Here is a 21,165-nt window from a genome sequence, read left to right on the forward strand (position 1 = left end):
GCCGCGCCGGGAGACATTAAATTAACTTTTCAAAATACCTGTTTCACTTTACGACTGGATGAGAAGGAGGGGTGGAGATAAAAGCAGGATAACAAAAAAAAACAGATAGGTACTTTGTAGTTAGCAAATCCTGTTGCCAGATGAGAAATGAAACAATTGCGCGTGCATATCTAAGGTTTGCAACCAGGGGATAGAAAAAGAGCATCTTTGTATAGTGAACATACGACTAAGGAAGGTTCTTTTCAGTTCTCGGAAAGCAAATCTAGTCGCGCAAGCACGTTATCATATCTATTATATTACATAGTGCAAATATCAGTCGGAAGTTTAGTTGTTGTCACACACGCTTTTCACAAGGTACGGGATGCTTCTCGCTTACGATATCTTGATGAACATAAATTTACGCACACCTGGGAAATGCTGATGGTAATTTATTGCACTGCTGAAACTACTGGTGCAGCAAAGTCGACCTTCCTTCTCGATGGTTGTTGTTTCCAAGATTCTGCCAACCCGTAACGGTGTGATACAAACTGGCTACCAATGATGAACAAATCACACACACACGCCTCCCACAGGCTCGTTATCAGGGCTGTTTCCAGACGACCGATCCCATCTTCCGGTTTATCTCCGACAGGATCAGTGCGGCAATTGCCTGCTTGTCGGTGGGTAACCTGGAGGGAAGGGAAGAGGCGAAATGAAGCAAAAGATTTCAAATGAAGGTAAAGGAGAAGCATTATGTTCAATCATCGATTTTCTATATTTTTTTAAACATTGAACTGATCAGTAAACTGTTCCGTTTATTCAATTCGACTTTATTTGTGAATAATCAAGCGTTCATGTAGGTACATAACAGAGTTTTGGTTGTTGTGGTTTGGTTGAGCGTTTTAGCAGAATGCATTACTGTGAATACAAAGAGACGAGTTGTTCCTTTTAATTCCGCTATATATTTTTAATATCTTGACAGATACGTATTTCGTCTACTACTTGCAGACTTCATCAGTGTTCTGTTCTCGACTCGAAGTCGAGAACAGAACACTGATGAAGTCTGCAGGTAGTAGACGAAATACGTATCTGTCAAGATATTAAAAATATATAGCGGAATTAAAAGGAACAACTCGTCTCTTTGTATTCACAGAGTTTTGGTGTTCATTTCAGCTGTGTTTTACATCGTAATTCAATCGAAAACATTATAATAACTATGGAATAGACAATAGTAAGAAAAAGTAAAAATGAGGGATAATTTTACCGTGATCTTGCTAAACGGTATATTACACTAGGATGTACCTAACACAAATTGACAACATTTTAAACCTCTGCTATTTTTGTTATTCCACTGTTAAAAAAATTAAACATGTGAACAATTCTCTACCAAAACCGGAAATGGATTTTTTTTATTTGGCTCAAACTTTGTGGGGGCCTTCCCTGTGACCAAAGAAGGTATTTTGTGTCATTGGTTCACCCATACAAGTCTCCATACAATTTTGGCAGCTCTCCATACAAAAATGGTACGTAAATATTCAAACAGCTGTAACTTTTGAGTGAATTTTCTGATCAATTTGGTGTCTTCGGCAAAGTTGTAGGTATTGTTGACAAAAACCTGAAATTTTTGAGCCATGGAGAAATATGGCCAAAAAATCTGCCGCCGAGTTATGGATTTTTGAAAAATAGTGATTTTTGGAAAAAAACGAAATTTTATGCAAAAACAAATTTGACGTAATTTTTTAATGTAAAATTGAATTTCCAATCGAACAGTACTTTACAAATTTTTTATAAAGGGCTCTGTTTTCAAGATATAGCCACCAAAAGTTTGATTTTAGCGAAATATTTGCAGTTTTCCGATTTAAAAAAATAGTGACCATGAATGACCATTTCTAAAAATAATTTTTTAAAGTTCAGAAAGTTTGTTATAAAATTGTCCAAGAGATATTGAAGATGGGACCTCTGGTTCCTGAGATACAGCGGCTTAAAGAAAAAGGAACGAGAAAATTGAAGTTTTCTAAGTCTCACCCAAACAACCCACCATTTTCTAATGTCTATATCTCAGCAACTATAGGTCCGATTTTCAATGTTAAATTTTCAATGTTAAAACATGAAACATTCGTGAAATTTTCCGATCTTTTCGAAAAAAATATTTAGAAATTTTTTAAATCAAGACTAATATTTTAATAGGGCCAAACATTACATATTACATGAAATCAAATAAATGTTTGAAAAAAGTTTTTTTTTATTTATTGAACATGATTTTTTCATCCATTAACCCCACGGTCATTTCGGTTTGTTTTGGTTTTTTGACGTTTGTCTGCTTTTTAACTAAGCTAAGGCCCAGTTAAAAAGCAGTCCAGTTAAACAGCGCCCAGTTACCAAACAACTACTGTAAAAGGAAGACACTAGTACAGGCCTGTCCAACATCCGGCCCGTAAAGCCATTTCGTCCGGATCGCGACGGCTTTTCAAAATAGTTTTGCTGACCGGCCCTAAAGCTGTACATGTAATAATAAGTAAATAAATTTAGTGTCAATATTATAACTTCGAAGATCTGATCATAGTAGACTACGTATAGGGGAGTCGGAGGTGTAATGGGACGACAGTCCAAAATAAAATTCATTCTATTGCAAACACTCAACTGAAGTAGTTCGGTCTCTGGCTAATCTCCCAAAAATAACAAATCATTTATTTGCTTAATTTTTGCTTTTGACATAACATTATGCTAATTCAACGTTTTATTTGGATTTTGCCTTTTTATTTTATTTTATAATATTATTTCACATTCTTTTTGTATCAATTTAATTCTTATCATTTCTATATTGATATTTGCAAAATCAATTATTAAACTTGAAAAATGTGCAAAAAGATTGCAAAAAGACACCCAATTAAAATTTCTCAAAATTTCGGCTGCTCTTACTTCTAATTGAAATGCTACTTTTTTGAAGATTTTGATTAAAATTGATTTTTCATAAAAGGGTGAGCAAAAAAAATGTATTTTTTGCAGAACAACTGTTCAATGATAAATTTATGCTGGAAAAAGCTTAAAAAAGCAAATTAATCATATTGCAAATAATGAGCTCTGCAAATATTTTTAAAATATTTAAAATTGTTTCAAAACGAGTCGAGAAATCAAATAGCAAAAACTTCAATAATTCTAAGAAATTTGAAGAATGATGAATTAAAAACTAGCTGAAATAAAAAAAAACATCTTGATATGTTTTGTTAAATATTTGAATTATTTTGATAAAGAATATTTGAATCCAAATTTCGTTTTAATAAATTTTATCTTGAATCGCTGATTATTCAAACTTGAAAAAACTTTCAACGATGAAATTTGATTGTTTTTTCAGTCAATGATATGAGGGTATTTAATTTCAATCGACAAAACCAATTACAATACAATTTCAACCAAAAAATAATCAAATAATTCTATGAAAGTTATCTTTGTTTTTCTTTCTTAAAATAAAGATATGTGAATTTTATTTGTAACACTAGTTAATTTATTTGTTCACTTGAAACAACCTAATAAAATAAATTTCACGAAAAAAAAGTTTACTTTTTGAACTTTAACCAATATAAGCTTCACTGCTCCAGAAAAATCAGATCTGGCCCGCAGGGCCACAAGGTTGGGCACCCCTGCACTTGTAGTTGGTACTAGCAATAGTAGCCGACGGCTATAAAGTCAACTTTTTTTCATTCGATCCATTATTCTTATCCCAATATTAATCAAAAAGTAAAATGATATGATTTATCTTTATTTATTTTTTTATCAAAAAGAAAAAAAAACCATTCCCAAAATTCTTAATTGTGTTTGATTGTGATCGAGAACGAAGAAATTTATTATTAGGCTTGAACTATAAACGTGAATTACCTTTTTGATGTTCCAATTTTTAAGGAATTGACTTTTTCGATAAAGATGGTTGTAGTTGTTGTTAATTCATTTATTCTGACAGCTTTAACTTTCTTGGTCATTCGCTGCCCTTCAATACAGATTAATTTCATGAATTTCCTTTGTAAAAAAAAATCGTTACTAATCCCTGCATTGCAAAAATGTATTTCAGCAATTTACTCATTTCTTCAATAAAAAGAAAATAATAAATAATTAGATAATTGTTTTTCATAAAACAATACAATACAATTATCATTTTGAAAATGTGTACTCTATTTTCACGAGCACCATCTGGTAACACTATAATTAGACCAGCTTTTTTCCCTAGGTGACCTCCCTAATAACAAAAAAATAATAAAATATGTAAATTTTCCTTTTTTCGGTGTAACTTCCTTTTTGTCACATCAAAATAGGCATTGTACTACACCATACCATTTTATACCTCCAAGATTCGCATATTTGTATACTATGTATTTCTGAAGAAACATAGCAACTTAGTTTCCATCTACAGTATTGCAAAAAAAATTGGTTAAATACAGTGAGAAACAGCTAAATGAACTGAAACAGGATCGAAGCCTTAAACTGCAGAAATTTCCATAAATGTATCAAAATGATTCGAAAATTGACACTCTTGTCTTCTCATCGATGTATTCTTCCCTGAGCGTTTCCCAATCACAGACTTATTAGTCGACTACTTTGGTATAGTTCGAGCAGTTTTTGCTTATTTTCTACAATGTTTTTCTTATGTAGCGTACTGTCAAAAACTGCTCGACGGCCCCGCATAAAGATTTCTGATGAACTTACAGTAAATTTTAACGTTACAAAACGATAAAATATATTGTCATTTTGACAGTGTTTTAACAGTAGACAGCATCGTTTTTTAAGATAATTTGCGTCGTATTTTGGGATTTTACCATAAAAAAGGGGGGTTGTTATGCACCGGTACCATAAAAATTTCGAAATTTTTCCATACATTTTTTTACCAAATACGACGCATTTTACTGTTAATCTAATGTTGCATTTTTCATCCAAAAACTCGTCCTGACTATAGAAATCATCATACATTAATAATAAAAACAGCAAGCATTACAATGCATTGCACAGTCAATTTACAGTTCTTCATGGTTTTTTATCTAGTAAATGATGCGGTAAAAACTATATGCGGACAATAAAACTAATAAGCATTACAATGAATTACACAGTAAAATTATAATTCTTTATGGTTTATTCCCCACTAAATACTACTGTGAAAACTATTTTCGGACATTAAAATAAATAGTAAATAAAGTAAATTTTACAGTAGTTTTATTGTTATTCATAGTATGTTATTTATATTCAACATTGAACCACTTTGTTTATTTGTTCATGAATTGTTAACGCCTTCTTCAGCTTTTTGCAAATCGCCAAAAGGAATCCTTCCACGACGTTTTCTTTCGCTTTCGATTCCGTTTGAAACCCTCGATCGAGACCGGTTCCTGTTCCCCCTCGGGTGGGTGATGCCGTGGTGTGTTCAGTCTGTCCGCCGGTACCTTTTGTCGACTGGAGACTCCGGATTGATTTGCTGGTATTAATAAATGAGAAGACAATTAAGTTAAGAAAAATCTTAATTTAAATAATCAAAATCTGGGGGATGAGACGAGAGAATGCGTAACGTGATTTTCGAATGAGCACAAGCGTGACTTTTTCTTTGCACTTGAATAATTTGTTTTGAAATCTTCTGTGCGCATTTTTTTCCAAGTTTTCGGAAGACAAATAACTGCGTCAGAAGTGGGTGAAGTTTTGCGAAGTCGGTTTGGAACAAAATGTAAGCAAGAGCTCTAAGAAGTACAGTGCCCATTTTGAGACAAAGTACAAGTCTTAATAAATAACGTTTTGTACTAGAAAAAGCGAATCGTGCCCACAATTCGGGCGGAATCAATTGTTGGAGACGACCTCCGGATGAGCACTGAAAAGGGAGAAATAGCCAGTAGGAAGTGGGTTCATTGGAGAAAGAATGGCTCTACGACGACTTTACTGGTAATGGTTATGGTGATTCGGAGAATAATTACAAAAGGTTCGCTATATCAAAAGAAAAAGAAAATCAACAAACCATATTTGGTTTTTACAATAATTTCCCTAATGAATGATTACAATACTTGCTGCTTCTGGCGAACAGTAAAATGGCTCCGCTTTGCAGTTCAAAACGGTTCCGCTTTTGAACCGCTCTATTCACCCCCCCAGATCAAAATTCTCAGATTTTATTCTGAGATTCTTAAATGCTTTTATTCAAGATATTTAAACAAAAACTTTGGTTATTAAATTTAAAATTTATTTAAGCCCTTTATTTTAAATTTCTCAAATTATCAAATCAAATGCAGACTGTATTTGAATTTTTGAACCCACAGTTTCTAATTTAATTTTTTATACCGTCGTTTTTTAATTTTGTATTTTCAGGATTTGGGAGTTTTGAAATTGTAGAATTTCAATTTGCTTTAAATTTTTAAATTTTCTTTTTTCAAGTTTTGAAAAAAAATATTTAAATGTATAATTTTCAAATGTTTAAATTGCTAAATTTCAAAATCTAAGATATCTTAACTTTTGAATTCTTCATTTCGTTGATCAAGCTTCCGTGTCCCGTAATCAAATAGCTCCGCACCGTTGCAAATGCCTCCTGTAAAAGAAAAAAAATAACAAAATAAACTTAAGAAAGTTACCCAAGCAGACCATTGTTTTTTTGCAAGCAGTTGACTTAGTCAAACTTTTCGACACCCTCAGCAAACGTCAAATCAGTACAAACTGGTGCCGAATCTCTTCCAGAAAAGATCCGGCAATAATTTTTATGGTTTGACGTTTGCGGAAAGAATCTTGAAAATTTAAACAAATCACTTAATGCATCAGACCATGACAAACATCTGCTGCTGCTGCAGGAGGGGTTCCGCCATCTCCAAATTTCATGAAACGCCTGATATTTACATCCCGGAGCTCTTCTGATTCGTTGACGATTGAGGATCCTGTAAAATAGAAAAAAAAGGTATTTCCTAAGAGGGCTATAAAAATGGGGCTGGATACACTTCAAACGACGACGACGGAACGTGTGAGCGGCATAAACAATCGGACGCGACTGGCAACTTCTTTCAAACCGTTTCGGAAGAAATTCCAAAACATAACCACACACAAACACTACAAACGTCGGCGATGACGATGCACAAATCTTGGACGCGATTGCCAACTTCTTTGGAACCGGAAGAAGTTCAAAAACACACGCACCCACACATGACCGACGACGGAATCTGGCACACATCCTGGACGTATCTGGCAAACCGGTCCGGAAGGACGACGACAACAGAATCTGGCACAAATCCCGGACGCATCTGGTAACTTCTTCCAAACCGGTCCGGAAGAAGTACCAAAACACACGTACCTACTTCAAACGACGACGATGGCGACGGAATCTGCCCCAAATTGCGGACGCATTAATGTTCTTCACCGGTCCAAATACTCACCAAAAGTTGCTGACACTAATCTTCTTCTCCCTCCCGGATCAGTCACCCGGCAGATTTGACGCCGGGAGTTTGGTTTTTCACAAGCACACGCGATTTCATTTCGATTAAAACTTTTGAAACTGCGGCCAAACAAAACAGGATCGAACACGCATCGCGAGTGAAAAAATTTGACAGCTTGCTCAACCCGCTCAACCATGGTGCGTTCGTTTGGGAGCGTCGTACGGTTCAGGCGACGACGTCAGGTGTCATGGTGTGTTCGTTTTGGGATCCTTATTATTTTATGCCTTTTCTTTTTTTGAGTAAAAATGTTAAAATATTAAAATGTTAAAATGTTAAAATATTAAAATGTTAAAATGTTAAAATGTTAAAATGTTCAAATGTTAAAATGTTCAAATGTTAAAATGTTAAAATGTTAAAATGTTAAAATGTTAAAATGTTAAAATGTTAAAATGTTAAAATGTTAAAATTTTAAAATTTTAAAATGTTAAAATGTTAAAATGTTAAAATGTTAAAATGTTAAAATGTGAAAATGTTAAAATGTTAAAATGTTAAAATGTTAAAATGTTAAAATGTTAAAATGTTAAAATGTTAAAATGTTAAAATGTTAAAATGTTAAATTGTTAAAAATTTTAAAATGTTAAAATGTTAAAATGTTAAAATGTTAAAATGTTAAAATGTTAAAATGTTAAAATGTTAAAATGTTAAAATGTTAAAATGTTAAAATGTTAAAATGTTAAAATGTTAAAATGTTAAAATGTTAAAATGTTAAAATGTTAAAATGTTAAAATGTTAAAATGTTAAAATGTTGAAATGTTAAAATGTTAAAATGTTAAAATGTTAAAATGTTAAAATGTTAAAATGTTAAAATGTTAAAATGTTAAAATGTTAAAATGTTAAAATGTTAAAATGTTAAAATGTTAAAATGTTAAAATGTTAAAATGTTAAAATGTTAAAATGTTAAAATGTTAAAATGTTAAAATGTTGAAATGTTAAAATGTTCAAATGTTAAAATGTTAAAATGTTAAAATGTTAAAATGTTAAAATGTTAAAATGTTAAAATGTTAAAATGTTAAAATGTTAAAATATTAAAATGTTAAAATGTTAAAATGTTAAAATGTTAAAATGTTAAAATGTTAAAATGTTAAAATGTTAAAATGTTAAAATGTTTAAATGTTTAAATGTTTAAATGTTGAAATGTTTAAATGTTTAAATGTTTAAATGTTTAAATGTATTAATATTTTAATATTTTAATATATTAATAAATTATAGATTAATATATCAATATATTAATAAATTAATATTTTAATAATTCAATATTTTATTATTTGAATATTTTAATATATTAATATATCAATATATTAATAAATTAATATTTTAATATTTTTTTTTGTGAGGGAACAGTAAAATAATTAATGTTTTAATGCTTAAGTTTTTAAAATTGTTTGATTTGATTTGAGCTTTTCACAAAATCGTTTGTGATGTTTTGTTTTTAAAATATAACTCGTTTTTAATACTTTTATTACATGATTCAAATTATTTTAAAAAAATCGTTCAAAAAAGTTCACACTACGCAACTATAACATTACAATGAACGTAATGTAACAAAAAAATTGGAAAAAATGCATTATGAGATTTCCAATACAAAAACCATAAGATTTGCTATATTCATGCATTTTACGATAGTTTTATTGTTTCCATTTATAACATTTCCAATAACAAAACCTTACAATTAGCTGTAACCATGAATTGTATAGTAGCTTCATCGCCATTCCAGTAAAGTTCGAAAAAGTCAACAATAAACTTACCATAAATATTGTAATATGTATTGTAATTGGATGGTTTTAACAGTGCAAATCATCATACATTTTTATGCGGGGCGGGTGCTCCATTGTCATTTCTACCACTCGAAGCCGGTAGCCCATTGCCACTTCCGCTAACAATAGGGGACCACTTTTTTATTCTGTTAGTTGTTTGATTCAGTGTTCTCCACTATTGGGACCAGACAAATTCCTGTAAGGGCCGTGGCCCTTACCATTAATGTATGGATGATGGAAAAATAGTTTGGGAATCAGTGGTTATTATTATTTTTTTTATGTTAAACCTGTTAAACCATTTAAATTCTAAAGAAGTTTCGTAACATGCTTTCTCCAATGTAGACAAACTGACCACTGCAAACCCAATCGCATTGCCTCTCGAATGGAAAGACTATGAAAGTTAAATGTTTATCATAAACAACTCACTTGGCCGCCAGATCGCCTCCACCGTCGATTTCCTCCTTCTTGATCCGACGCTGTGCGTGCCGGTTGGCCCGGGCCGCTTGCGTCTCCTTGGCACTAATCAGCTGCGTCTGTTTTCCCTCCTTGCCCTTGAAGAGCGCCGATCTGGTTGGCTTCTAAAAGCATTTATTATCAAAAACAATTTCATTTCTGAAATTTCACACCAACCTTGCTCTTCTTCTTCTTCTTTTCGTACTGCAGCGAGTCGTAGTAATTTGGCTTTTCGCGCCGCACCCGGCCCGTCCGGCGCCGCTGAACCTGCGAAGACGTGGCGGCGGCCATCGCCGCGGCCTTACGCAGCTCGGCCGCCGACGGTTTCGCCTTGCCCTTGGACCCTTTTGGCCGACCCACGGCGTTCGGAGTGTACGCCGAGTTGGTCGCCTTGCTGCTGCCGAACGTGAAGCCGCAGCTGGGGCACTTTTTCGACGCGATCGCAATGGGGGACTCGCAACCCGGACAGTTCTTCGATATCATTCTGGTTTTGACCATACTTTACCGACGGAGCGGGTTTGTTTTTTTTCGGAAATGGGAAGCGAACTGCTTCGCAGCTTGACGAGACTCTCACTTTGGAAGTGTTTTGTTGTGGTGTACAAACTTAAGTGTTGTTTTGGTTTCAGAACTGTCAAAAAAAAATCAACGCGATTCAAGTAAAAAGGTGTGCATGTAAAGTAGCGCTTTGATGTACATAACCTCATAGTTTACATTAATCTCATTCCCAAAAATAGTTCCAGGTCACGATTTTTAAATTACTTTTTGATGAATACGTGAAAGTAATATTATGACTTTTTGGCTGGTCTGTCTTTGCTACACACATTTTCAGTGTTAGTTTCTTTCACATTTTCAGTGTTAGTCTTTCAAACAAAGTTAATTCTGATCGAACACCCTCACCTCACACACATTTAGCCAGGAGAAAAAATCGACACCTATAAACTAAATATTTATTTTCAAGAATAAAATGATATTTTTGATCATCTTTTCAATGCGTTTTACAGAATTGGGTATTTTAATTTCCAGATAAAAATATATTTTCGGCTTGAAATTTGTCATCATAAGAGCATCCATACCGATGCCCTCATCGTAGGATAACTATTAAAAAAAATTAAGGACTTTTCAAAAGTTAGTACATTGGGACCGGCAAATTACCAAAGCAAGATATAATCCTATTTCATCCAGGGATCTGACACGCATGCAGTTTCCTGAAGTCCCCACCAGAGGCGCTGTCAATATTGTTTACGTATGGTTTTTGAAAAGGTCGTATGAAATTAATTCATATTTTTTCCCAAATTATGTTTTTTGTTAGTTTTTACCTCTGTTTTTACTTTTTTGTATATATGCGAGATAATTACAAGCATTATGTTATTTTTTATATATAACTTTTATTAGATCAGTAAAACAAAGCTCTACTTGGCCATTCAAGAAAAACAACACAACTCACTGAACTGAACTAAAAACTGGATAGCTTCAGTTTCCTTGAAACAAAATAAAATTTGTTTGATATTTCCTGTCCGTTGTATTAAAATGAATTACGCTTTCAGAATACTAACTAAATTTCTGTCGAAAATGCTTTAAACAAACTGTAACTGAACACCAAAGTGCTAGTATGTTAACATTAGGTTCTCGATGGAATTATATGCTGTTCCACTAGTTCAAATTCGAGATTAAACATAAATCTTTCTAAAGAAATAAAAAACAGAAAAAAATTATTCATGTAATTTATGTCCGATGCGCATACGACCTTTTCAAATGCCTCGCGCTAAAAACTTGGTTCGATCTTGGTTCGATTTTGACTTCACTCGGTTTGTATGTGGATGACAGTCGTGTCGTAACCGTGATTTCATCCGTCTGCTAGTCAAATTTGTAAAAGTAACAGATTTAAAATAACTTTTGCTTAACATTCTGTTTCTAGTCATTTTTGTAAATTTCATCACCAAGCAACCCCAACATGGTCTTCAAGTGCCAGGAGGACAGCTTCCTGACCGAGTTCCGCTCGCGAGTGGTCTCGTGCGAACCGGAAGGCACCGGCTACCAGGTCATCTTTGAGGATACCGTACTCTTTCCCGAGGGTGGCGGTCAACCAACGGACCACGGCTGGGTGGACGAACTGCCAGTAAAGTCCGTGATTCGGAAGGGTCCCACGGCGATTCATTTCGTCGAGGGGACGTCAGCTCCGTTCCAGCCGGGACAGGAAGTTCGTCAGCGAGTGGATTGGGAGCGCCGGTTTGACCACATGCAGCAACACTCGGGGCAGCATCTGATAACGGCGATCTTTGATCGAGAGTTTGGTGTCAACACCAAGTCCTGGTGGCTTGGGACGGAAGATTCGTACGTCGATCTGGATGCCAAGGACGTTACGCGCGAGCAGCTGGACAAGGTGGAACGGATCTGCAATCAGCTGATTGTGGACTGCACGGCCGTCAGCGTAGCGGTCTACCAACCGGACGACCCGGCTCTCAAATCGGATGTAACCAGAGCGACCAGAGGCCTGCCCGAAGATGTGAGCGGTCCGCTGCGTGTGGTCACCATCGATGGCATCGAAAGCAACATGTGCTGCGGAACGCACGTCCGCAATCTGGCTCAACTGCAAGCGATCAAGTTTCTGAACGTCGAAAAGGGTAAAGCCAAATGCTTGGTCCATTTCCTGGTCGGAGGTCGCGTCCTGCGCAAACTTACCGAATGCTACGACCGCGAAGTCCAATTCAACGGCCTCCTCAACGGCGGTGCCCCCTCCCACGTGGACTTGCTCCGAAAGCTCCAAACCACGGTCCGCTCCGTCCAGAAATCGTCCCGTAAAATGTCCTCCGAGCTTGCCCAACTGGAAGCCGATAAAATCAACCAAGCCCCAGATCCAAAACCCAAGTTCTACACCGTCCACCGAACGGACGGACCCGACTCGGACTACATCAACGTATTTCTGCGCTGTGTCAAGCTGCCCGAATGCTTCCTGTTTGTGACCAACGCGGCGGACGACACCGGCAAGGGCGCAGGCCAGATGGCGCTCCAGGGACGTCCCGAGGACATTGCCGCCCTGGGGGACCCGATTTGTGCGCTGCTCGAGGGTAAGGGTAACGGGAAGGGACCGCGGTACAACGCTAAGGTGAACAAGCTGAAGGCGATCGATCAGTGCCGGAAGCTTATCCAGGAGCACTTCCGGGATGCGGAAGCGGAGAAATGAGTTAAGATTGTGGAATTGGAATAAATAGGAGGAAATTTATGAATTTACTTTTCAGCAAGTATAATATTACTACCTTGATCTATTGACTATTGAACGTTCTGGACAAAATTCTGGCTCACGAGCTCTGTTTCTCCATACGGGATGAAATCCGCGAACTTCGAGCAGCGATTCGTGAGTTCCAGAGCAGTTGAAACACTGCTTCGGCACGGTTTCTTGAACTTGGCAGTCGTCCGTCTTGTAGGGACCGTTGCGCCTTGCTTTGAGGTGACAGTCCCTGGTTCCATGAATCAGATGCAAGCAGTTTCTACACTGGGTCACCGGATGTAAAATACGCTCACTCAACTGCTTCAGGGAACCAACCAAATTAAAGGGGTTTCCTCCGAGGGGACGAACTCTCCTTTTCTCTTGATGGCGTCCACTTCCACAGCATCCAGGTTGTGCAAATCCCTGAGATTTTTTTTGCGCCTTCTGGTGAAGCCGATGAGAGTTTCAAAACAGACCTCGGAGAAACAGCATTTTTTGATCCCAAACTGATTAAAACCGAAAATCTTCAAATAAATCTCAAATTTGAAGAAAACAAGAATTTCAAGTAAATACGTGGATCATTAATTTGACAATCTAAAATCTACAATGGCAAATCGCAGTATGTTGTGCTATCATTTTTACCCCTATTTACTCTGTTACTGCGATGAAACAGGGATCGCAGCAACCGATGGTCGATACTCGACTGAAATCTAGATCAATTTGTTGTAATTGTTTGTAGAAAGGTAAATATCTCGGGTGAGTTTTCAAAAAGCCGTAAGAACGACAACGACCTCCGACACTAAAATTTGTCTCCAAATTGTAACAAATTTTCCTTTATTTTTAGTTTGAGGCACTTGAATGACGTGTGAACAATCTTAAGTACCTATTTCTGTAATTGATTTTCGTATGTAGGTCGAATACCGATGCAAAAATAGGCTTTATTTACCATTGGCTCTTACGTCTTTTTGAAAACTTATCCGAGTTATAAAACCCATGGCGCATTGTTTGTTTTGAAAAAGTAATCAGATTTTCAATACACAGTTGTTACCTTTTTTCAGCAAGATTCTGTTACCACCAATAATTCTCGAATCGTTTAAATGGATTAAGCCCTCTTAAAATGTTAGCACAGAATTTAACCCCACGCACGAGCACCGTACATACCAACCTGATAATGTCTATTGAGAAATGATTCAATGATGTTCCTGAGGAAACTATTGCTGTCATCAATGCGTAAATAACGGACACTATTCAACAAACAGTTCGGTTTCACTTTGGGCTTGGTTTCATATTCCTTGCTCCATCGGATTTTATTTACGGCGGAAACGTTTACATTAGAAGCAATATTGATTTGTTGTCAATTTGAATCCTAACCTAGAAATAAAGAAATCATAGAAGGCCAAATTAGAATCAATCTCGAAAGAGGACGGCGGAGCAAATTTGTCTTACCTTTCCGAGGAATGCAGCCACCCAAGGGACACCGACCTTATCCTAGAAGGTAGGACGGACGGTGTCCACCTTATCGGAGTCTTCTGGCTTCACGTTCGGACTCGAGCAGCGTCAGGATGTCGCCTTCGCGGACCGGCCCCTTGACGTTGCGGATGATCTGGCGGTTCTGCTCGCTGATGAACTCCACCTTGACCTGGGTACACTGGCCCTGGGAGCCGGTGCGGCCGAGGACCTTGATGACGCGGGCCAGTACGACGGATTTGTCCATGGTTTTTTCGTGGGGGAAAAAGATTACACGTGCGATCCGCAAGCGACAAAACACGGCAAAAGAAAGGAGGAAGCGAGCGATTTTGACAGCTGGGGGCGCGCGAGTGACAGATGGTATGACAGCGCGGTCAGTGTGTTGGTGAGAAACGTGTCGGAGTCACCAACACCAGCGAGCGGAAGTGGGCAGCAAAGTTGGCTGCGTTGCGAAGTGCTTCCGGTCCGGAAAGGATACACGGAAAAATAGTTTTTGAGCTTTGAAATGGTCGTTAATCTACATTTCTACAGTTTATTTCAATGAAATATAAGCTAATAAGGCTTTCTATTCAGAAATTTACCAACACATTCAAAGTATGTTTACATGACAGCTGGACGTTTGTTTGCATCAGGTTTCCTATCTCTTTCTAGCAAAAGTTTTTTGTCAAGCGACTTCTAGCTGGTTTTTTTGACTGATTGCCCGATATGTCAGCCAACATACTTCGCAGGGCTGTGACAGCTACAGCTCGAAAATTGTTTGCATCAGGACACTGTGACAAGGAGTTCGTCATTTTTGAGTTAAATTATATTTTTTTCACTGGGTCTCTTGCTGGGCCTAGAAAGCTTTTTAAGCTAATAACCTAAGCTATAATTTTATCAGCCCCCTGGCACCACTGTAATTGTCAAGAACGTTTGACAGACACCAAAACCTCGAAGAGCCCACGCATTAGTATGTGTGAAGAGCCCACCATAAACAAAGCATTGGATGAAGTAGTATTGGTGTATTCTGATTGTTTACATCGACGTATGCAAATGGCGAACGCGAAAGAGTCAAACATAACATTTTTGTGTAAATTTATTACAAAATTCGGCTTAAGTGGTCTCAATTTCCAGACATTCATCGTGTGTGTATGAGGCCGGAATCGAAAGAGCTCTTTTTTTTAAAAAAAAAAGAAAAAAATCTAAACTTACCGGGAAAATCTGGGACCGGGGATTGAAAATGTCTTGAGTCCACGCGGAAGAAACATTCTTCAAAGAGCCCTGGACATGCGGCAAGTGTAACATGTGAAAAAAGTACATAATTTAACAAACGTCTGTGCACTTTGTTTATTTTTCAAAATCTGACAGTAGACACCTTCGTTTTGTTCTTTGTTTTCTTGATGTTCGTCATCGAATATTTTCGGTTTCGTCAACATGGCGGCAGTGACAGAAGGCTGAATTTTATCGAACACAAGCGCAGGCAGTCCGAAGAATGCAACTTGATTACGGATTACGCTGAGGATTACCGCCCAAGTCCTTTCTTATCAATTTCAATGATTGCAATACATCCGAGTTACCCCAAACATGTACATATTGCGAAAATAAAAAAAAAACCTTACTTGTAATCCACTTTTCTTGAACTTTTTTTTAAGGGTCCAATAAACCAAGTTTTCAGTGTTTGCTTTTTGGGTGTTTTTTAATACTCCTGACTCAAGGCGGTTTCAAAAACACCCAAAAAGCTAAAACTGGAAATTTGGTTTATTGGACCTATAAAAAAAAAACTCCAAATTTTGATGATTGATACCTTCCTCTCATTTATAGAGTGTACCATAAATACTTATGCTGACAGATAAAGGGTAAACAGAATCCTTTTTGAGAGGTACTTCTGATTTTGAGTGTAAAGCCTCATTATTTCATATCCCTCAGTTTTCATCTATCGAGAAATTAAAAATGAGAATGTGTGCAACATGATGTTAAACTTTCTGGGAAGTTGCTGTGAAGATTACCATGGTTTAAGTTAGCTCTATGTTGCACGCACTCTCACTTTTAATTTCTCGATAGAAACCAAATTCTGCAAAAAGTAAGTGAAATTCACCCAAATTTATCAGCTGTTTCATTTACTCATTACTGAGTAGATTTAGTTTTGACGAAATCTGAGTGAACTTAACTGATAATGAGTTAATTTTGATTAGCGTGTAGTGACATTATAATGTATACACTCAAAATCAGAAGTATCCCTCAAAAGGGTACTTTCAATCCTCAAAAAGGATACTTTCTATCCTTTTTTTAAGTTCACCCGGCGTCACCCTTTTAAAAGGGTACGTCAAAATCAGTACATTTTCGATACCCTTTTAAAGGGTGACGACGGGTGAACTTGAAAAAAGGATACTTTTTACTTTGAGTGTACGCTCTTTCATATTTCGTCAAAGCCAGGCTACCCAATTATGAGTAAACGATGGAAATTTTCCAATAGTTTAATTTACTCAGAATTGAGAATATTTCATTTTTGATGAATCACTTAAAAAATAATGATTACCACCTCAACTTCCAAGCTCGAGAAAAAGGGGGAATTTCCATACAAATTCCCCCTTTTTCTCGAGCTTGGGAGTTTAGGTGTTGAGGAAGACAAGCTTTCAGAATTACTGTTCGAGTTTAAAAAAATTACTAAATCAAAAGAAATCTCACATAAATACTTTTGTCTTGTTTTTCCTAACATTTAACTAATGATATTTCAAAAATAGGCTAGTCCTATCGGGTTCAAGATGTGCAAAAAAGGTTTTTGGTTTTCAATCATTTTATTTGTTCTAGTCTAAGTGAGCACAGAAGGGTCCAAGAAAATTATCAACCCAAGAAAGCAAACCGGGAACCGCGCTTGGGTGAATTCTCCTCGCAACACAAAATCAATTCAATTTTTACAACATTCAGCACTTCTCGCACTCGTCGCTGCCTCTACCGTGATGAGGTAATTGTCGTCTGGCGTTGATAACATTCAAAAACTTCACGCGCTCAGCGTTTCCTTCAGCTCGCCGCCGGCCAGCAGTTCCTTTATAATGTCCAACCCACCGACGAGCTCCCCCTTCACGTAAACCTGCGGATAGGTCGGCCAGTCCGAGTACGTTTTCAGGCCCTGTCGCACCTCCTCGTCGGTCAAGATGTCGAACGTGTCGTAGGCGATTCTGAAAAGCAGAATTTGAAATTCAAATTTGTTTCGCCTTCCTTTTTGTTCTCAAACTGACCCAGTTTCGTTGACGATCGCGATCAGCTGCTTGGAGAAGCCACAGCGAGGTGTGTCGCGGTCACCCTTCATGAAGATCATCACGTTTGCGCGGTTGATGAGCGCCTTAAGCCGATCCTCAAGCGGTTCCTTGGCACCTCCGCCAACTGCTGTTGCTGCTCCGGCCAGCTTTCGACACTTTGTCGTCAGCGCGGCAATGTCCACCCCATCAATTCGATCAACGGCCTTCCCCGCCTGGAAGAAGATCACCGTCGGAACGGCATCGATCTGGTGCTTGAGCGCCACCTCGGACAGTTCCTCCGCCGGAACGTCCACGAACTGCACCGCGGAAAACTGCTTGGCCAGCTCCGTCATCACCGCGAGAATCTGCTTGCACTGTTCCGCCCATTCAGCGGAAAACAACGCCACGGTTAGGGCCGGCGAGCTGCGGACCGAAAGTGGCCGGATTATTTACATTTTTTTTCCCACTCGGAATTTTCTTTTTTCTCCCCCCCTTCTCACCTGATGAGTTTGTTGTACTGGTCGACACTGGTCACGTTCGTGATGGCCATGCTGCTGCTTGTGGAACCTATCGTAACGGAGAGAAGGGAGGAGCTGCCCGGCCGGATAATCTCTGGGGTGGATTCGGGAAGAAAAACAAGCCGTGCGCGAACGACGAGAGTTTTCCAGACGAGATCGCAACTTTGCGCGATGAATGACAGAACAGAACGAAAGCGGCTGTCAAAATCGTTTTTGACGTTTAAGTTGCGAACTCCGACAAAAGAGTTATCTAAGCCCGATCTCACGCACACTAGCTCACCATCTGTTTTTGCTGGCGGGTACAAATTTTAACCTAAAAATCCTTCGTGTACGTACACGCAATACATGCGCACGTAGATAACTCTAATGGCCACCCGCCTTGTTACACGCTTATTCGGAACATTTTAGAATTGAAATATTTAAGAATTTTAGAATTTAATAAATATTCTAAGAGTTTACCAGGGCCCCGGCGATGGCCTGATATGAGCTACCGAACAACATTGGCAATATGGCGTCGTTTGTTTACAAACATAAGATTGATTGTGGACAAACCGAAAAATTTACTTTTTTGTAAAAAAAATCTATAATTATTGTGCAATAACATTAAGTCTTACAAAACAAACAACATTTTGTCAAATTCTAGACCAGAATTTGCTTTATTATTATTTTTCAATTTTAACCTCTTTTATCGTGATTCTGATCAAAATTGCACAGCAAATTATCGTGCCTTTAGTGTATCTTTAGTTTCCACATCGATTCGCTGTAGATTCGTGTTTAAATTTTGAAATTTAACATAAATTAAAATAAGTTGCAAAATTCCCAACTTCAGCCATGTGCAACAATTTCCACATCACCCGTGCGGGAAACCGATAATGGGGTAATTCATGCGTTCCAAACTGTCAAAATTCCAAAACGTCATTGCCATTCTTCGGTTCGCTGCTTTTGTTCGTGTTTGAAGTTTCGGGCCGAGACTCTGGAGTTTACAAAAACAGAATTTAAAATTTTTTAGTACGGGTTTTTTTTTATAAATTTGGGATTCTTACATTTTTGAAAGCTATTTTTTCAATATTACCGTGTACAAGCAAAGTTTTCGCTTACCTCTGGTGGCGAGCACTGATATTAATTTCTAGTACATTGAATCAAGCGTGCTATAAAAAGCTCATCTGCTCGCACAGCGAAAAGATTGTGAGCTTTTTTGCTGTTCCTTCCGGGCGCAATCGTTTGCTCCAGAGCTTTATCATTTTGACAGCAACCTCTCCACGAGCTGAACCAAAGTTTGAAATTTTCGAAAACACTCGAAATGGCTCCGCCCCGCCGGCGCCGATTTCCGGCCAACCGGAAACCCAAAGTGGACCACTCAAGCTACGTGCAAAGTCTATTCCGTGAGTTTCTCCACCGGAACCAGGCCGCCAATAAGCCACCTGCACCGATTCCCGTGGCACAACCAGCCGCCCCCAAGGTGCAAGATGCAAACCGCCGTCCGAACGTGTACCGGGAATCGATCGCACGGATGCTCCAGCAGCAGGTTACGTCACCTTCGAGTTCCTTAAACAGGCAGGAACAGCAAAATATCGTGAAGCAGTTCTTCCAGATGGGAAGCACGAATCAAGTGGAGAGAGTTCCGCAGCGGGTGGGACCACTGGAACCGGTCTGTGTCCGGTTTAAGCGTAGGGAGGGTTCGGACCAGTTTTTCAAGCGTGAGCTCAGTCCCGGTGCTCCCACCGGAGGTTTGATGAAATGGTTGGAAGACCGCAAGCGGGAGCGGCTCGAACGGGAAGAACGAGAGCGGAACCGTGCCAAGAAGGTGGAAGAATATATCAACCTGCCGGACAACTTTTTCTCCGGAAGGCCCGCCTTTAGGCTGCCCTTTGACCTGGAACCGGAACCAGCGAGCGCGAACAAAACGCTGGCCAGCATCACGTCGGCGTTTGTTCCGCCGGTCGCTTCCACCCCGCTGGACCGGATTCTTGCACCGGTCTATCCATCGTTTGTTTCCGACTCGAGGGGAGTTCCCGCACCGGTAAAGGTCCCCGTGCCGAAGCCGAAGCGTATCGTCAAGGAAGAAGGTCTCGAGTTTATTAAGAAATTCAACGCCGCGTTGGAGTCGTTCAGTGCGATTCTGGCCGCAGCAGACGGTGGCATCAATCGGGTGGACCGAAATTACGCAGAATTGCGACGGCTGGCAACCAAGCGACCGGTCCTGCCGAAGCCATTTCTGACCACGCCCAAGTCGGAGGGTACGTCGATGTTGGTGCAGGTGCAGCTCGGTTGTGACCGGAAGCACGCGACGCCTGCTTCGGCATATTCCGTTAGGGACAGCACCTCCGCCGGGGACAGCACCTTCGAGCGGGAGGTACTACAGCTGATTGGCACGACGCCCGTTAAGAGAAAGCGAATCGTTGAGGTGGATCCGCTGCTGGTAAGAATTGTTTCTATAAAAGACACATTAAAATTTCAAAAGTTTCCCTTCCAGACCTACTCGCCCCCAATCCCAAAGCTAGACCCCGATCTAGCACTACCACCGCCATCGCCACCCAAAAGCCGACCCAACGCCACCTTGAACACGTCGTTCCTGTCCAGCAACGGTTCGCTGATCTCACCCGGCGAAACGGGATCGCAGCCCAACGACGGCAACAGTTCGAAGGTCTTCCGGGTGCAACTCGGCGGTGACCGTCGACGACCTGTTCAATCAGCCGCTCCATCCACTTCCCACCTGAACAGTACCTTCGCGCGGGAAGTTCTCCAGCTGACCGTGCCAAAGGAGATGTGCCAATCGAAGCTGGATCCTTTGCTGTTGTACTCGCCACCGTATCCAAGTCTAGAACCCAAAAAGAAGCAAACTTGTCACCGGGAGCCAGATTTTTCCTTCCTGGACGGCAGTTCCCACCGGCTGAGCCGACCCGAGTCGCTCGCGAACGAAACCCAGCCAAGCCAACCGTTGGTCCGGAAACAGCCCGACTTTGCGTTCGACGACGATCAGGAGAACTTTGGACCGATATTCCCAAGCCAGGACGGTCCGCGTCCGGGGGCCAACACGACCATCGATTTCAACGCGTCCTTGAGCGTAGAGGACCCGTTCGAGCTTCGCTTCTCCCAGGGATCGATTTGGGAGAGGTTTTAAGACGAGAAAAAAACAACCCA

General features: G+C 39.1%; 6 protein-coding genes across 7 annotated transcripts; 2 read left to right on the forward strand and 4 right to left on the reverse strand.

Annotated features, from left to right (window-relative positions):
- Window positions 1-275: 275 nt before the first annotated feature.
- LOC120416917 (UPF0547 protein C16orf87 homolog) lies at window positions 276-10,206 on the reverse strand. Its single transcript, XM_039578827.2, has 3 exons — window positions 9,797-10,206; window positions 9,593-9,744; window positions 276-668 (listed from the first exon to the last, which is right to left on the reverse strand). Exons 1-3 carry the CDS (start codon window positions 10,115-10,117, stop codon window positions 581-583), a joined length of 561 nt encoding a protein of 186 aa, XP_039434761.1. The 5' UTR covers window positions 10,118-10,206; the 3' UTR covers window positions 276-580.
- On the reverse strand, window positions 4,639-7,796 carry LOC120416925 (uncharacterized). Its single transcript, XM_039578840.2, has 4 exons — window positions 7,353-7,796; window positions 6,750-6,860; window positions 6,446-6,520; window positions 4,639-5,431 (listed from the first exon to the last, which is right to left on the reverse strand). The coding sequence occupies exons 1-4, from the start codon at window positions 7,546-7,548 to the stop codon at window positions 5,256-5,258; spliced, it is 558 nt and encodes a 185-aa protein (XP_039434774.1). The 5' UTR covers window positions 7,549-7,796; the 3' UTR covers window positions 4,639-5,255.
- Window positions 10,207-10,729: 523 nt separating the features above from the next.
- On the forward strand, window positions 10,730-12,839 carry LOC120416099 (alanyl-tRNA editing protein Aarsd1-A). Its single transcript, XM_039577786.2, has 2 exons — window positions 10,730-10,744; window positions 11,535-12,839. Exon 2 carries the CDS (start codon window positions 11,571-11,573, stop codon window positions 12,798-12,800), a length of 1,230 nt encoding a protein of 409 aa, XP_039433720.1. The 5' UTR covers window positions 10,730-10,744; window positions 11,535-11,570; the 3' UTR covers window positions 12,801-12,839.
- Window positions 12,840-14,083: 1,244 nt separating this feature from the next.
- Window positions 14,084-14,625, reverse strand: LOC120416887 (40S ribosomal protein S28). 2 transcript variants are annotated; one of them, XM_039578792.1, is made up of 2 exons: window positions 14,271-14,625; window positions 14,084-14,190 (listed from the first exon to the last, which is right to left on the reverse strand). In XM_039578792.1, exon 1 carries the CDS (start codon window positions 14,536-14,538, stop codon window positions 14,341-14,343), a length of 198 nt encoding a protein of 65 aa, XP_039434726.1. In that variant the 5' UTR covers window positions 14,539-14,625; the 3' UTR covers window positions 14,084-14,190; window positions 14,271-14,340. The 2 variants fall into 2 exon arrangements, with proteins under 2 accessions (XP_039434726.1, XP_039434719.1); XM_039578785.1 differs by having other exon boundaries at window positions 14,084-14,195.
- A 2,421-nt stretch (window positions 14,626-17,046) lies between these two features.
- LOC120416018 (glutaredoxin 3) lies at window positions 17,047-18,220 on the reverse strand. The gene is made up of 3 exons (XM_039577678.2): window positions 18,007-18,220; window positions 17,507-17,929; window positions 17,047-17,446 (listed from the first exon to the last, which is right to left on the reverse strand). The coding sequence occupies exons 1-3, from the start codon at window positions 18,054-18,056 to the stop codon at window positions 17,269-17,271; spliced, it is 651 nt and encodes a 216-aa protein (XP_039433612.1). The 5' UTR covers window positions 18,057-18,220; the 3' UTR covers window positions 17,047-17,268.
- Window positions 18,221-19,243: 1,023 nt separating this feature from the next.
- LOC120416573 (uncharacterized) lies at window positions 19,244-21,162 on the forward strand. The gene is made up of 2 exons (XM_039578311.2): window positions 19,244-20,443; window positions 20,498-21,162. The coding sequence occupies exons 1-2, from the start codon at window positions 19,325-19,327 to the stop codon at window positions 21,143-21,145; spliced, it is 1,767 nt and encodes a 588-aa protein (XP_039434245.1). The 5' UTR covers window positions 19,244-19,324; the 3' UTR covers window positions 21,146-21,162.
- Window positions 21,163-21,165: the final 3 nt, after the last annotated feature.

Source organism: Culex pipiens, chromosome 1 (genome assembly GCF_016801865.2).
Source record: "Culex pipiens pallens isolate TS chromosome 1, TS_CPP_V2, whole genome shotgun sequence".
Classification (NCBI taxonomy): Eukaryota; Metazoa; Arthropoda; class Insecta; order Diptera; family Culicidae; genus Culex; species Culex pipiens.